Here is an 18,828-nt window from a genome sequence, read left to right as displayed (position 1 = left end):
TCACTCTGTCTTACCGGGTTGCTAGAGTATTGTATGTACTATGTGGTACTGCGTTATGGCTGGTTGACGTTACGATGTCGTTATTGATGTCTCTCATCAATCAGTAGTACCAGAATCACGACCGAATGTTGCAGGGCGTTGCGGAGGCTGAAATAATGATGAAGTGATACGTTCATGCAGTGAAGGACCCAAATAATAGATTTCATCCAGGCTGGCATCACTATATATGGCGCACTAATCGCTTTATACGAGAAGTGTCATTTGTAGCAAAATGTTCGTCCTTTTAGGGACGCCTCCTTAGCACAGTGTTAAGGATATTATAAGAGACATTGTAGTAGGGCACCTATTTTAGTAATAAGGCTGCGTATATCTCTTTGAAGTTAATTATCACGTGCAAATAATGATCTGAATTCTAAGCTGGTTATATATCTATATATGGTATCGACTATCGGGTGTGTGCCTGTAGGCTAGAGTTAAGTATATCCACTGTATAATTTTAGATTTAAGTAAAACGTGATACGCGAAGCGTATAAAATATAATATAAGTTTATAAGCTAGTTAAGAAAACGTTCGATTTAGTTAGAAGTCTTAGATATAAGTCTTATATATAAGAAGAATACGATTATACGTAATATGATATATATATTCGTACTTTATAACCTACTATGGTAGAAAATATAACATTAGCATTAGCAGCCTGTAAATTTCCCACTGCTGGGCTTAAGGTTTATAAGCTAGTTAAGAAAACGTTCGATTTAGTTAGAAGTCTTAGATATAAGTCTTATATATAAGAAGAATACGATTATACGTAATATGATATATATATTCGTACTTTATAACCTACTATGGTAGAAAATATAACATTAGCATTAGCAGCCTGTAAATTTCCCACTGCTGGGCTTAAGGCCTCCTCTCTCTTTGAGGAGAAGGTTTGGAGCATATTCCACCACGCTAAAAGTGTATTCACAATAGTGATACGGAAAAAATACTTATTTTGATAATAAATTCGTAAAAATTTACAAGTAAATCGTTTATGTTGACTACGTCGTAGCGCCTCGTAGCAATTTGCTACGCATTCTTCATGGGCAATATTATTAAAACGACTCTACTAGCTAGATTTTTTTATAAAAATACAATTTGATATTAAGAACTGAAGACATTTTTATGTATCGATTTAAATAAGTTTTTTTAGACTACATAAAAAATAACTATGCCTTATGTCATCGCTTTCTAAAAAAAGTCGTAGGTTCAAACGTTCTTCTAGTTAACATTAGGAATATTTTAATATATAATACTTATTATACCCATATTTTTATATTATATTTATCTCCAATTGGGATTTATTTTTGATTTGCCACTTTAAAAAAAATATAGAGTTGGTTTTTTTTAGTTTTGTTTACGGTCATTGAAGGTGTAATTTTTAAGTTTTAGGTTAAATATTTTAACACTTTTTAAAATGGACTTGTTAGTTTTTAACTTTATGTACTGTATTGTATCAATAATTATTTATTTCCAATTAAACGTTCAGAAAATATCTTGTATACGTGCTCAAAATTATATTTTACAAAATACACATTGCAAAATAATATCTATTTCCAAGTAACATAAAATTCAATTAGTACTCATACATGTAGTATGAAAAAACAATTAAAATAACAAGACGGAACAATACGATGAAAATTAAAAATAAACAAACCCGATTGGAAATAATCCTTCCATTGCTCCAACAAATAACCAATTGCATTTCTTGTTACAGATAAAAAAAATGCAGAGCAGAAAACGTCAGAAGAAACGGAGACCGAAGTGGAGTGCAGTGAAATGAGTTCGACAAGGGAATATGTGACTTAATTTTGTACACATAAAGTTAAAAATGGCATCGTATTTCATATGCCCAGTGGGCAAAATTTCCAATAGAGATTTGTTGTTGGTGGTTTTGTTTTTGTGTCAAACAATAGTTTGTGACAGCCAGTGTCCGAAGTTCGCGGAGAGACCTTTGGAGACAAGAGTTCAAGACGCTTCCATAGTTTTTAGAGCTGTGGTGGTACAAACAAATTATCAGGTCAGTTGAAATGTTTTGCTTATTTCTTAGACAATAATTCGTTATATAAAGCCTTATACCACTTAATAATATGACAATACTATTCTTACAAATCGTTGTATGTAAAACTGTATTATCGCATAATTACATTTATACAATAAAAAGTATATATAGAAAATTTTATTACAAGGTTATTTATTATATATCAATTTTATCTTATTTTTATATTTGTTTTAACTAGTAGAATCAACAAATACTGTATTAGTTAACCAACTTTTAGTTTAAAAAACAGACGGTAAAAGTTAAACAATTGCCGTCATCATAATTCGCGTATCCTGGTATTTCTTCTCGTTAATTTATGGTCAGCACAGTGTAAACTTCATGAAAAAAGAACTTGGCAGAAATTTATAACTACCTAATGTGATACCTAACGTAATAGAAAAAACTTTTTCTAGAGGTTTGGCTTGCAGTCACTACACATGTTTATGTACAATCTAGTGGAAGAGTAAGGTAGAGCTGATGATATCGAAAGGTGGGGTGATACGGTAACAAAAACCAAAACTTTTTCCAATTGTCATCTCATCACGCCTGAATAACATGTCTTTCACCATAAAATATTTGCATTTCGCCAATATTGATTTTTGTGCCGTTTCTAACTCATATTTATATATACATAATTATAAATCGATGTAAAATAATTACCTGTATATACATTTTCTACTAGTATTTATTAATAATTATTAGGTTAATTTTCTTTTTTTATTAATTGTTTAAAATCCGTAAACCTAACCACATAAACCCAAAAGTTATCTGCAATATATTGCTGTTACGGGATTGAGAAAAAGGTGGTACAAAAAGCGGCCTTTGTACCACTCTTTTATGTATTTCTTGTTTATTTTTTTCCTGTTTTGGTGTACAATAAAGTATATTGTACCCCGTCTTATTGCTTCCCCTAGCGACTGGAAGGCTGGATTTATTTTTCACCCAGAAAATCGGGATTGCGTTTCAACTAGGAAACGCTGCTAGCATTATTTCCACCATTGCACGCGGTCATGATTTGAAAAATAATATTTTTAATTATGAAATTGATTCCTTGCTAGAATAAATTGTTGTATGTGATCGTGTAATATATTTATTATTGTACCAATGGTCGAATAAGAAACAAATTTAACTTCATTCTAATATCACAATAAAGCTCTATCAAACACGTCACTTGACAAAATTCATAACGATATAACAAGCACGACTATCATTTGTTTGTCACGTATTAAACACTATTCAGTACATTATCTCACGCCCAATATAATTTGAATGTTGAATCATAATAACGTCATGCAGTGAAAATGAAAACAGAATTTAAAGCAAACGTAATCAGTAGCGTTCAATTCTGCGTGAAATTGTTTTCGATGGATTATAATTGTTAATTCGTGTTCTAAATATAACAATAATGATTTAATTATGTACTTACCATAAATTTTCAATCAATTATATATAAGAGAGAATCCGTTCTGACTGAAAATATTAAGAAGTTGAGTGCAGAGTGTGTTTTCTATACCGATTGGTCCAATTATTTCGAACATTGAATTGCTCTTGATTGAAATTACTAGTATTCTTCTAAAACGTTTTAATATTTGTTTGCTTCTTTTGAGTACTTTTTAAATTATAATTTAAGTAATTACTTCATAACAGGTTTAACTGCTACATAGTTATTTGAATATTTAATTTGGAGGTTCAATAAAAATTTTGCCACCTTTCAACTTTAATTGTTGATTTAGGTTTTTATTGAAATTAATTTGACCCCTCTGTTTGATTAGTGAAAAAGCAAAAGCCCGTAAAAAAGCCCACCTCCAGGCCAAGGCCTCTCCACTTTTTTTCTTTAGGAAAAGTAAGATTTGTTTTTTATTACGATGCGTATTTAAATCCGACTTATACAGAGTTCCTCACTATGTTTTATTTCATAATTATACCATCAAATTAAATTAATAATTTAGTTTCCGTTTGTAAATATAATTTATAAATATCAGCACTTACAGAAAATTGATCAAATCCTGTGTTAAATAGGAGTTAAAAGTTTATACGGAAGTTCGTAATTTGTAAAGCTACAAAATACTACGCCATCATATTCATATAACAATACAATAACAGATATAGATAAGAATGAAGAGAAGAGAAGAGATAGAATGAAAGAAAGAATTGTTTTGTTTGTAATCTATTATAACAATAGACTATACCAACATAATAATAACCATGGCTATTTGTACATCTAGCTCACGCATATAACGCGCATATAGTTATATAAACTTACAAACACTTAGTTCCAGATTCTTCAGCGTACAAATAATAGGTAAAATAAAAACACGTTTATGATATTATCAATAGCTTTGAATAAACAAATTAATATTAAATTTCTATCTTATTATTACAATATCATTTATAATTTACATTTTATGATAATAATTATATTTATAATATTCAAATGATTTGCAGTGTCTTACGTTAATAATCTAAATATTGGTTCATTGGACTCCTTTCGCTTTTATTTTCGTTGGTTGACATTTTAAAACGTTCGTTCGTTAAACCCAACCATTATATTGAATAGTTAATTGCTATGAATATTAATGTTATATAATGTTAAACAATAAACTTAAGAATAAGAAATAGAGATATATTTAAACCTAAATTGTAATAAGCTATATTCTTAATGCATTTTTTTAAATGTCTAATAAAGAATTAAGACAAAATGTATTACATGTTGGAATAAACTTATTTATAAGAGCAATGAATGTATTATTCTTTGCATGTTTCACTTTTCATTTTTGTTTCTATAAAGAAAATTTTATGTCTTTGGGTTAATAATTATTGAGATTATTATTTAGTTCTACGTACGATTTAATGTTATCCATGTAAAATGACGTCAAATATTAGATTTCTTTTTTGCTTTGAATCCGCTCTTAATGATGTTGAAGTGCATAATTTGCCAAATATAAAATGCCATCATCTCCCTTGTTCGCCTGAAAAGTCGTCTTTAATGGGTGAGACAAGGTTCTATACTGTTTTTGACACTGACCTTTAACAGTGTTTTATAAACATTTACTTTTGATAAATACAACGTCATAACTAAATCACTTTTATACATTTTTTTTTTACAAATAACAGCTTATAAAACAAAAGGCAGATGAGGCGTGCGGAATAAACCAAAACGGGTAGCTAATTTCATATAAGTACATATATATTGAACAGTTTTATTTTTGTATGGATGATTTAATTTATCTTGTTGTAAGATAGTCCTTTAATTTTACAAACTATTGGTAAATCTAATCTTTTGCCAGTTTCTTTAATAAGCATTTTTCTACTTCGTCTATTTGATCACATTTTTATAAATTAATCATATTCGTAGATACATATTTTGTAAATAGTTGATGCGAGAATTATTAAATAAATCATACTCACAAAAAACAGATAAAAAATATATTTAATGAGTCTTATAGTAAGAATGGGATATATATATATATATATTTGCATATATATATATTTATATATATACAAATATATATATATATATATATATATATATGAGTGTGTATTTATTGCTTAAGAAAATAAGTGTTAAAAAGAAAAAAATAAAATTACTTAATTGTTATAACTAGCGACTTGCTCCGGGTTCATACTCCAAAATCAATGTTAAGTTAGAGTCGAATCAGAGATTAGCAGGTACGTACGGCATGCAAACAAACAAATTTTAATTTATTATAATATAGGTACGCCAGACAAATGACCTCATTATTGTTTTTCATTTACGCGAGATACGCTCTCACAAAGTTTATGCCATCCACTTTGGATTAGACCAGCTGTCTTCTAAATATGTCGCGCTATGCAGTACTATGTCGCTAGGTAATTTAATAAGGTATTTACCATTACACATACGTAATATATTCAGTATACACTCTTGAAGAAATGAAGTTCCATTCCATTAGAAAAAAATAAGTGTATGAATTCGTAAATTATAACTTACAGGAGAAATTGTAGTAGACTTAATAATAAAATAACTGATGTATTATTCCAAAAATATTAAGATATTGTAAAGCTTATTTCCTTTTAAAATTTAGCTTTACATAGATCACAAAACATAAATTATCTCTATATTTCAAATACGTTGTATTTTTACGAAGATTTGTTTGATTAACCTAATAAATCTTTCTTGAATTAAATAAATTGTTATAAATAAAGGACTTCTTTACAGCTACAGCTAGAGACATCATTTTTCCTCATAAACTACGAGTAGATTGTATGACCCTAAATAACCGTTACGACATAATCTTTATGGATGTTTTATGTTTATGTACGTCATTAAGTAGGTTTTATTATATCGTACTAGAAATTAGATGTTATTATTATTTTAATTTTTTAATTCAGTTTTTTTAGTAGACGCTATAGTGTAATGGAAAATTAAATATAAACAATGGTGCACAATTCATTATTTCAGCATATTTGTATTAAATTTTTTAATTTAACAAGTAATAAATATACATGAATATATTTTTGTACGTACTGTGCTTAAAAAAATATACGCTCAATTCATATAAAATTATTGAGGAAAAAATGTTACCTATTTTTCCTTAACAATGCGACTACAATTACTACATTCCTTATTTATAGTTTTCATAAAATATTTGCATTGTGCACAAATATATTTTTATTTTTTATATTATAATTGTTTCCTTCTTTTAATACGAACTGAGTATCTCATTAAAAACGCCTCGCTCCTTTGCATGCCCTGTGTAAAGTGAAGGATATATAAGTTAAGGATTGGCTTTTGATGAATAAAAGACATGAACATTTATGTATGAATTAATAGTTAACTGACCCTTTAGGAATAAACTTGTATTATCTAAATAAAATAAATTCTTCTTTTTCCTCTTGGGGTACATTTCATGGGTCAACCTTCAGCTCTGTAAATATTCTTGTAAAAGTCTATTTCAATGAAAGAATCATTTCAATATGTTTTATATTGATGTTTTTTAAGCAAATATTCTGAGACGGATATACGAGACCGCAAAGCGCTGACGGCTATTCTAAGGCAGTATAGCGATTCCGTAGCAGTCTCTCAGTTGACAACGGAGTATGTTTACAATGTGTCTAGATTCACATTACTTGCAATACTACACTATCTCTATCTATTGGAGAACTTTTAAAAATCTCTGGGTCCTAGTTAATTTGGGCCAATTCGATATTAATTTGTTTTTCATTCGAGAAATGACTAGAATAATAAACTATAAGTCAGAAACTTATCAGCGTTTACGTTTCCCGTGCCTCAGAAAGTCTGTAAAGCTGTTGGTCTTTTTAGAATTTGCCATCCCATCACATACTGGCTGTGGTAGAAATCAGTATCGATCATATTTCATAAAAAATCATATTTCGTAAAAGAACAACAGACAGACAGAGTTACTTTCGCAATTATAGTATTAGTCTACTTGATTTTGAAACATACTTATGTTAATAAAATGCTTGTGTGCTTAGATTCAAGTTAGGAGCATCTTAGATGAAAATGACGTTATTAATATAGAATTAGAATTCATAACGAAAAAACGCTAATTAATATTGTTTAATAAGTTAAAATCACAGGTTACAACTAAAACGATACTGTAGGAATAGTAATAGAGTGATTAGGACTGACAATCAGTATATAATATACTTAAATAATTATAGAAAAAATATTCATCGTTGAGCTAAGGCAGTCAAGACATAACAAATAACATTGAATATATCTACTTAGCAGTAAACACACGCATGTTAAAAACTTCTAAATATAAAACGATTATCTAATTTACTACGCTATATATTGCTGAGTATTCTGTGAAAAGACAGCATCGTAACCGGTCCATTCCAGAGCGATGTTCCTCCTAATTTGTGGGATTGGTCGAACTGATAGTTGTTTCTCGTAAAAGGGTTAATTGTGTTAAGCTTTGAATAACCTAAGGCAGTTGGGGGCTTAGTGGATTTCTAGCCGCATCAATGTTCCGTTTTCAACATTATTAAAGTTCTATATTATCTTTATGTTGGTGAATATATTATGGAAATTTCAATAGTTGTATAATAAAGTAGTTGTACTAAAGGCATTGTGACGATAACAGTGACTAGGAAACGTGCTCCGTCTGATGAATTCGCATTCGTTAAGACGATTTATTCTTAGTGAAAGTGAGCAGGGAAGGAGTTGCACCCTTTATGGGTTGCATCAAGAGAGACTTGCATTTATCCAAGCCTGCTTTTAAACGTACATATGTACCGATAAGTAGTAATGACAATTTTTTTTGGCACGCATTTCACGTCCGTTCAGTTTCACTGCAGAGTAGTTTGGTCCATTGTGCCAGTCAAGAAAAAAGGTGAACTTCTACTAATGACGCACTTTTAATCACCAGTAACAGATGAGAAATAATACAGGAATTCATGTAATTAATAACTCATTAGCTTACTAGATACCCGGAGATCATAAGAATGTTGTGTGTAGTGTATAGTTTAACTAAAGAGATTATGCTTGTTTGTTTTTATTTTGGCTAGAAACTTATACACTATAATTGCAATTAAAATTGAGAAAAGATTTAAACTATATATCAAATAATATACCCTTCTAGTTATTATTTCGTACAATTTGATATATAAGTTACGAAATTATGAGGCTACAGATTCCAAGGTCAATTAAAACCGCAGGTTGGGACGGTAAAAGGGGCGAAGTGTGTGTACCGTGGATTGGAAAGCAAGTGAAGCCGTTAGTCCTTAGTTTTAGAATTGTCCTCGTTTTGGATTATGACAGTATGGGAACAGAGAGTGCACATGTGTTTGGGTACACTTGTCAGTTATATTATGTGTATAATAAAAAAAAAAAGCAAAGACTATCGAGAATTTGTTTTGTCAATGCAGTGTGTAATAATAATAATAATAATAATCAGTCTAGAAACTTCGTGAATGCCTCTATGATTATAAGTGATTTGCTAATATTTTTAGAGCAGATCTTATACCTACAACTAGTCAATGGAACACTGCTGAGTAGTCTTCCTTTTCTCGTATAAATCAATTTCGAAGATGTGTTCGCCATGCTGCTCCAATACGGGTCAGTATATACAGAGTAAAGGTTCATGTTTTTTTTTTGACGCACATGTTGTTTATATTCAGCGCTGAGATAAATTATAAATAGAAATTAAGCCCATGAAAACGTAGTAATACTTAATGCGAGCTCAAGCACGTGCTCTTCAGGTAAGATACACGTTTTCTGTTCACTGGACCTTGTTTACTCAACATTTTTTTATATTTAAAACAATCCATCACTGTATATATTATTACAAATGTAAAACACAGCTGTTTTGATAAAATGATCTAGTGCGATTCTAAATATAAAAAAAAATAACGGACATTTCTATGAATTAATTTATTACTCAAAATATTTTTTGTGGTTTTACTTTTATTTATAACGTCATTCGCTATTGATGAGGGTTTAAATGTATTTTAATTTGTAGGTCATACAATACGAAAGAACCGTTAGCTGAACCACAGTTCATGCAAGAAACAAGTTTCATTTCCATCGTGCAAGGGTTGTCGAAAGCGGAGTAAATCGAGATTAAAGAAAAAGAAAGAAAGATCGTCGTTACAATCCGGTGTATAAAAATACTGAACACGATAAGAACCAAATCTCACAATGACAAGATATTACGAACAATATTATGTACTTCACTTTTGTGTTGTGTTTTTCCAAAGTAAATATCATGTCATTTACTAAATAGATGCGTCAATTCTGGTAGCACTAAGCGCTTTGGGCGCTTTAACTCTTTCTTATAGCTTACGGATTCATCGCTTAAGGTATTATACCTTCAAATATTTTTGGAAATTGGAGAAAACAGCGTAAATTCCCATTTAATTTTTTTGAAATGATAAGAAATGTCCGTTAAATTTTAGTAATTAGAATAAAGGATATAAAATAATAAAATAAAATAAGTTATGAATTATGATATGAATAACCTATCTGTTAATTATTACGCAAAATTGGATCTTATTCAGAGACAAAGGTTTTATAGGTGCGCAGCGCGTAATGGTACTGTCAAAACATCATGAACACCATCCCTCATAACTCTTTTCGGAATTATCCGTTATAGATTACCAATTGTAAAAAGTAATAAAAACTTTAATCATTTAAAAGCAATCTATAAATTCACTAACTCAGTAGCACTCCGTTATAAATATTATGTTCTATTCCATACATTTCTATATACTGGTTGATGATTATTATTTGTCTATATGTTTGATATGAACAATCTATGGGCGTGCCTTCGGGGTAAGACCAACTCGTTTGGCAAATGGCATGACACTCTCGTGATTCTATTCTCTTATGTATGTGTGGTACGTAGTACATAATGATATCAAGAGACCCGAGAGACATTTGATTTATGTCTTGAAAATTAGGCCGATTCAGGTTCATTATTTCAGTGTTCACTTGTTGTTTTCATCACAAAAATATTCGTAGTATGAAGGTAGTTCCACGTGAGGATACTTGAATATTACTCATTGAGTAAGCTGGAGACGTGCTGTGTGATCAATAATAATTTACCAAAAATTACAGAAATTTTGCAAGGATATACCCAAAGGAATCCATCCACGCGTTTGAGGTACAACCACAAGAATATTTGCACAAGACATCTGCACGCTATTGTACGTGATCGGGATGTTTGTACTTGTTTTACGTGTAGTTTCAATCACCTGACACAAAGTATCTTAGTACGAAGTGTAGCATCCTAGCCTATTTAAAATATATTTCTTATTCTAAAAATTAATTAATGAATAATGATATCACATATCCGAATACATGTTTAGCCATAGATATTTAAATTAACACTCATATGTCTAATAATATCAGCCCCCTGAGTATCTAGAGTATTTATCATTAGAGAAAAAACGAAGATTACAAATCTACAGAGCAGTCTGGGCGAATATTTTTGACATATTGTTTACGTATTATATAGAAATGTTTGTATTTCAAAATAAAGGAAATTTTACTAATCGTCAGAAAATGCCTTGATTGGTGAAAACTAAAAGCTCTTCTTTTGGAGTTTGACTTAAGTAAAATAAATTATGCAAAATTTTTACCAAAACCATGGGCTGATGTTGTGTGAACGTATGTATAAATTAATATAAAGAATTATTTCCTATTGTTGTTGGAATATTGTGGCAACATCGTTACTATAATACGGTGCAAAATAAACGAAGTGTTAATTAGATTTTTATACAAGTAAGTATTTTTAAAAATACAATTATTAATCAGAATAATACATTTAATTCTATCAAAGTAACAATTATTATTATTGACAAACACGCAACGAACGTTGTTGCCGTCCTTGACAAAAAAAAAATTGACACCGTATATGTTATGAGTTCTTATTTATAATATAGTTTGAAAATTAATTTTATTAATAAAAAGTGGTACTTTCATAAAATTGTTCATACTCTACCAAATAATGTTTATGTAAACATTTATACTTCATTCATCACAACATCAATAACGTTTATGTATTTACATATTTTTAGAAATATATGTATTTTTTAAACTGATGAAATTTTTCGATTCAGTAAATTGGTTACGACTTCATGTGATGCGAATGTATGAGTGTTCAATATTTAAACGAAATGTTTGATACGAGTATTTTAACTCACGGTAGAAAATCATTGATTTAATGTTTATAAATGTTTAAACGATAAACTTTCGGATTGGTGATATAGGGAATGAATAATACTTTTTACAGTATCAATGTCAGTGGCACTTACTATCAGTCATTTGATTACATATTATCCATCATCATTTGTCAGTCTGCCTGCCAAAAATATAAAAAAAAAACAATAATTAAGACACAAGACTTGTCATTAATTATAAGATATTGAAAATTTTGTACATTTTCGTCTATTATAATTATTCATTGTTCCTATCATGTTTATGAAACATTATCTGAAATAAATACTATATTACTAAAATAATATTTCACTGTATATTGTGTTTTTATGTTATGTTAAGACGCCTCGTTTTAAATATTTGTTTTTTTTCTAAAAAAAACTTATAGCAAATATATTCGTACGTTACTTAGTAGCTGCAACTCTGTTGTTAGTTTTTATGTTTCCACCAAACACAATTATGGTCACGATTAATATATATATTTTTTTCTTTTAACAGATTTTTTAATAATATTTCAACGTGTGAATCTTCTTACAAACCATATACATTTACAGATGGTCCAATGATTAAATATTTATTATGTTATTTACATATTCACACATTATTGTAACATTTAAAAATATATATGAAAAACTTACGGATTGATGGGTATATACAAATATATTAAACATTTGAAGACGAAGAAGAACGTCAAATAAATCAACCCCACTAACAAAACGTCGTAAGTTTCATCAGATGATTGAGACACTTAAGAACTGAGCAGTTTGAAATAAGGTCGACTTTCGTGTAACTTCTGTTTCGTAATCGTTGAAGTTGGAGAAGCGTTTATATTTTTTCCGCGTCTCTCCATTACACGAACACGGCTGTGGAAAACTATTTCTCGCTTGTAACAATAAAAAAGTTGTAGGCGTAATATACTGTGGGTCGACGTGACTCGAAATCATTTACGCAGCTGTGATATTGTTCTAACTTACGAACTTTATAAAAACTAACTCCTCAGGCCGTAACAAGTCAAGGTACTTGACACAAGTACAATTACTCATACCTTTCCCGTTAAGCCCTATGCTCTCGAAAGCAAAAGAAAAGACATGCTTTCGAAATTTAAAATAAAAAAAAACGATTTGGATAATAATTGTATAAATAAAAGGCATAACTATAAATTCAAATAAGAAATCTACCATTTTTATCTTTACAATTTTTTTGTATACAGATCTTTGTGTATATCGATCGCACGCTTCGGAAACGCTTCTTTGGCCACCAGAAAGGAAATACGTGATCATTTTTATTTTACTATTGGGAACTGATTGCTTTGAATATCGCATCTGGTGACTAAACTTGACAAACTCAAATTACTATTTATTTTTATTCAATTCCATAATTTTATAACTAAAAGTAAATAATATATTTAAAATATAAAATTAGTGTTCGAGATCTATTTAACATGTTACTTATTAATATTACACCATATTTTTCTTTCACAAACGTATAGAAACATTCTAGTAATATTAAAACATTATTTCTATAATTTATATCTTTAGAAATATCAAAAATGTTACACTGGATTGACAGAGTCGGTTCCTTTTCTATGTATAACATAAGTCATACTGCTCAAAGATTTGGTAACCTTTCGCAACAAGACGCCAGCCCGACATCGACTCTCGGGAATATTATTTGAGGAAACTACAAGTGCTGGGTGTTCTGCTCACATTATAGAAAGATTTCCTCAGATACACACTTCGGTCGCCTTTTATGACATTCAAGACAGAGCGGGGTGTTTCTATTTTAATCCCTGGGCTACATTTATAAAAAACGAGTTTTTTTTTTCATTTTATTTGTATAAAATATGTAAAAAAATATTTTTGTTTCAGATTAAAACGCTAGATTTGGCACTCGTGTCGATATATAGAGGAGGCGTGGAACTAGCATCCGTCAGTCAATACTCTGGTTCACCGTACAATACCACAGACAGGTATTTATTTAAACCAATAGAAACAATAGAGATCTATCTAGACATTATCTTATATGTATATAAGGAATATATTCTTATTCTATAATAAATCAAATCAAAATACTCTTATATAATATTGTACACCAATAAACACATACATAAGTCACATTCAAGAAAGATGCACACGAGGCGGCCTTATCGCTAAAACAGCGATCTCCTCCAGGCAACTTTAAGGTAGAGAAAAGAAACAGAGATAAAAAGAGGTAGGGGTGTATATAGCAGAGATAAACATAATACATAAATACATTAAAGTGGAATAATAATATATTGAAAATATGTTTAAATAATGTACAGTACTAGATACATAGGTACCCTTGCATATAAATATGTATGTATATAATTAGATACAATTTATATATAAAATTAATAATAAAATATATGAGTAAATTCACGTGCACTTTGGATACTTCATGTTATACTCATGTTAATTGAAAAAAACTTAAAAGATGTGAGACGAGTCCTAGTTTCTATGATCATGGAGTAGACTTAACGAAACCCATTTCAGTCCTTGGGCTTTCGGAAATATATTAAGCAGTCATATATTTACTTAATACTCTATTGTATATACTAGATATTAAAAAAAATCAATAGACTTAGTATAAAGGCACGCTTATCTCTTACAAAGATTTCTGAACAATCAAGAAGGACAAAGTATACACATAGTATATATATATGCCTATATCTGTTCTTAGAGTTAAAGCTATTCTTCGTATCAAAATTCATCAAAATCGGCTCAATGATTTCGATGTAAAGCGCAATAGACAGACAGATAGACAGATAGTATGGATATAACTTCGAACGACGTTTGATTTCGGTTGATCGGAAACGAATACGAACTTAAGAACAACTTAAACTTAATTTTCAACTTTGATATCTATCCCTTCTTTTTGACCTAAGTATTTTTAGTTAGAAAATAGTTTTGAAACAACAAAGGCAATAACTGCTTCAGTAGTGCTAAAAGTACAAAACTTCTTCAAGAAGAGTGTTGGAAACACGCATAAGTTTTTAAACACGGTAAAAATTACGAGCGCATAGCGTTTGCGACTCATACTGAGATTGTTTTGCTTAAGTGTCTTGTGCTTGCTGTTTACTTACAGATTCACCTTTACTTTATACTTTTTAAGAATACAATAAATATCTTGTAATTGTGTTTCTATAATAGTTACTTGATATCGCATTCTTTTGATTGCTTAAATTTATTAGACAATCGTTATCGAAGTTACTGAATACTGACTTAAAAAAAAAGAGATTGATGAAAATTACTATGTACTATTTTTTTTTTACATTTTCAAATTTCTCTAACATTGAGTTTAAATATTCCCAAATTCAATTATTTTATAAATAAATAAATAAATTTAAATATTTTATAAAAAATAAATAAATGTTTCATTAAATTGCCATAGTAATTGAACAGCTTAAATTAACATTAATATTTACTGTTTAATTATTACCTACAACAAAAAAATAGCTAAAGCTTTTTTGAAATTATTAATATCTATCTTTTCTACGATATGAATCCGGGGGTAATACCTTATTTATACTTAGCAAATATCGCTTTATAAACTCTGAATAAAATATGACATTCTGGGTTGTTGTAATAATCCGCTATAAGCTTAATTTTGGTCGCCACAGAAACTTCGCAGAGGCAAGTTAAAGATTAGTGTGGAACTCAATTAAACCGACGGAGTTCGCAAAGATCGCGATCCGTATAATTAAATTTTCCCAGCAAAAGTGTTTCGTGATTGGAATGTAGGCACTCACGGCGCACGTGTGAATGCCCTTAACATTTACTTTTGTAAATTCAATTTGCTCCTTCGGGGGCTAATGTAAAAGCCTCGTTAGCGAGAAAAGATTTAATAAGAAAAGTTTCATTTAATTCACATTCCGTGTAAAAAATAAGAGGCGGTCATCAAACAGACTACTATTGAAACATGAATAGTCTTAATTGCATTTTATGTAAACTGAAAACTAAATTACACCTTTGAAATTTATTTATGGGTAAACAATAATCGTTAAATTGTATTATATTTGCCCTCGTGGTTATAATACAAAAATCTATTCAAAACGTGATATTCCACGACCTAGTTGTATCTTGGTTAAATTAAAAAAGTAATATTTTCTAGAGATCCTTCTATTTATTTTTCATATATATAAATGGGTTTTGTTTCGAATAAAACTCTACTGTTTGAAAAATTGTACACGATTGTGGTCAGTGGGAACGGTCTGAATAGCTATTAATCACTTCGTTTTCATGCATACTGAGATAAATCTGAACGGATTTATTTCTGAGATTAATACTTAGTCGTCAAATAGAAGATTAATTTTATAGAGGATATACTATATAAGACTAAATAAATTGCTTCTCAGACAGGTGAATCTGAAAATAGGTCCTCAACTTGAGAATTGCTTCAATTGGAGCATGGCGCCGCAGAGTGAATTGGTGGTTTTCGCAAGGGTCAGTGATCCAGCAGTGGACCTAGAAACAACACCTCCAGATGGCCCATGGTTAGAAGCAACTGCTGCTGCGGTTCCTTGGAGCCTGGGTGTTGATATAGCTATATGGAATGCCGTTGGTATGTATTTTGGTTTAATTGTTAAAACATCGAAGTTGTATAAAAAAATCTAAACGTTTTTTTGTAACTTTTCCAATTTAGCTGAGTTATACCCTTACCATGACCCAAGTTAAGTCGATATATAAGATGCAAATAAACTTTGGTTAAGCGAGTGATGAATGATAATTTGTTTGAAATGTATATAAGTACGTATTTTTTTCACAAAACTAAAACTAAAGTTAAAACCTCGCAACATCCCAAAGCGAACTCATCTATCAATATCTGAACTATTAACAGTTGAAAACCGAATAAAGTTTGTAACAGACTGTAAACTTAAAAAAAAAAAAAAATTAAAGGATAATCTATGTAAATATTTTGAAACAAATGCAGTTATACATTTTAAAGGAAGACTAGATGTACATTTACAAAGAACAACTGTTGGACAGAGTTAAAAAGGTTAATCTACACATATCATAAGAGCTGAAATATGCATGATGTTATTTACTACACTACACGTACCTCGCTAGACAAGCAATAAAGTAAATGCTTGTGTTATTTATTTCATGTACATAGTAGACATAACAAATTAAAATAATAATAAAACGTACAATATAAACAATAAGAATTAAAACACAACCTATTTATCTTGTTCTGAGAAAGGAAAACGTATATATTTTTAAGGATAATGTTTCTGAAAACGTCGTGTAAAAATACTAAGCTGTTTGTTATAACCCACAAACTGAATCGCTTAGCCAATCTTCAACTTATATTTTGGTATGATCAACTGCTTTAGCAAGATATCGTTTTGTAGGCTAGAATTGTTTTTTTGTTTAAAATGTTTAGTAGTGTTTAGTAGACAAACAAATTTTTTTATATTATATTACGAAAAATTAGCAAAATAAAGTTAAGTATATAATTTTTTATTATTATTTTAGTTTTTTTATGTACTAATCTTAAGGCTATTTAACAATTTCCTTGTCGTGTGTATACTGTTAATTGTTTATCAATTGCATCGGCTATTTGGTCAGGCACTTGTTAACATAAGCAACAATTGTGTGAACAAGGTTATTCTTATCGATTGAGTTGTAAGGCTTATGAGAGAGATTTATATATATAATAATAATAATTGATATAATTACGTAGTATAAAACAAAGTCGCTTACCGCTGTCTGTCCCTGTATGGTTAGATCATTAAAATTACACAACGGATTTTGATGCGGTTTTTTTATTAGATAGATTAATATAGAAGCTTTATATATATAATACATGAACAATATAGTAAAGAAACACTGATAATTTTAGACATTTCTAAATTTCTGTCGTAAATAAATACATTGTGCATTTAATATAGATCGATATGGCCCTTTACAGCATGTAATTTTAAATGAATATTTTCGAAGATATTAGAGATTTAAAGCGCAGGGACACAGCGGATTGTATTGTCATTAGACTGAAATACTGTGAACGTTGTAAGATATTATGTAGTATATTTAGTATCAGCATTGCACCCGTGCGAAATTGGGGCGGGTCGCTAGTTTAGTTATATATTAATATGAAATATAATTTCGTGTGTTATATAGGGTTTCGTCCTGTTGAATCTTTGATATGTTATGATTGAATTACGAAATGGAGTGAAGAGTTTATTAGAAAGACGTGTTTTACGATTATTGTTATGATTATATTGTTGCAGGTTGGGCAGGATGGGGAGAGTGGGGACCTTGCAGTAAAACCTGTGGGGGAGGGAGACAGATACGCAGGAGGTACTGCTCTAAGCCGTCTTGTGAGGGTTACGGCGAGCAAGGGAGGTCTTGTAACTCCTTCGACTGTGAGGGTCAGTTTGCTTTATTAATTGAAAAAGTTTGTTTCTAATACAATTCAATTAAGTATTGGAAGAACTTTTATTATATAATTGTTAAAAAATTTAAATTTCTAAGTTACTTTGATGTCATTTTGATATATGCACTAGTTAAATGTTACCGATAATTAATTTTAACATTTAGATTTAAAGAGTCGCGATGGCTCAATGGTTAAAAGACGTGAGTCTTAACCGATGATTCCGAGTCAAATTCCAGACGATCACCACGAATTTTCATGTGTTTATAATTCATCTCGGACTTGCTGGTAAAGGAGAACATCGTGAGTCACATGTTATCAACTTGTGAAGTAACATGGTCAAGTAATATCCTCAAAACAGAGGAGGTTGTGGAAGATTTAAATTCTGTTATTTTATTTAGAAATTATAATTACTTTTGAAATTATAATTTAATTTCAAATTGAAAAATTATTATGAAAATACCATATATTTATTTAGCAATTAATTATTACTAATGTATTTATTTAAATATTATTTAACTGTAAAATAGGTTATTTTTAACTAACAAATTAATTTAATAATATGTTCCGGAGAGTAGTGATTAAAAAGTCTTGTGTTGAATTATATCTTGTGATTTATAACAAAGGCTTTAGAGATAATATGATAATTAATAAATTGAAATTTATTCATTTGTGTCTTCGAAAATAGATA

At 29.7% G+C, this 18,828-nt stretch overlaps 1 protein-coding gene across 1 annotated transcript in view; it reads left to right on the top strand.

Moving 5' to 3' along the window:
- LOC113395179 (uncharacterized) overlaps window positions 1–18,828 on the top strand; it is a 46,521-nt gene that overhangs the window by 21,781 nt on the left and 5,912 nt on the right. The window contains exons 2-5 of the mRNA XM_026632746.2: window positions 1,757–2,059; window positions 13,613–13,713; window positions 16,120–16,325; window positions 17,995–18,135. Coding sequence (XP_026488531.1) covers window positions 1,871–2,059; window positions 13,613–13,713; window positions 16,120–16,325; window positions 17,995–18,135 — 637 coding nt within the window. The 5' untranslated portion in view covers window positions 1,757–1,870. The remainder of the gene's footprint in view (window positions 1–1,756; window positions 2,060–13,612; window positions 13,714–16,119; window positions 16,326–17,994; window positions 18,136–18,828) is intronic.

Source organism: Vanessa tameamea, chromosome 11, assembly GCF_037043105.1.
Source record: "Vanessa tameamea isolate UH-Manoa-2023 chromosome 11, ilVanTame1 primary haplotype, whole genome shotgun sequence".
In the NCBI taxonomy this organism is placed as follows: Eukaryota; Metazoa; Arthropoda; class Insecta; order Lepidoptera; family Nymphalidae; genus Vanessa; species Vanessa tameamea.
This window is presented reverse-complemented; position numbering and strand designations above follow the sequence as displayed.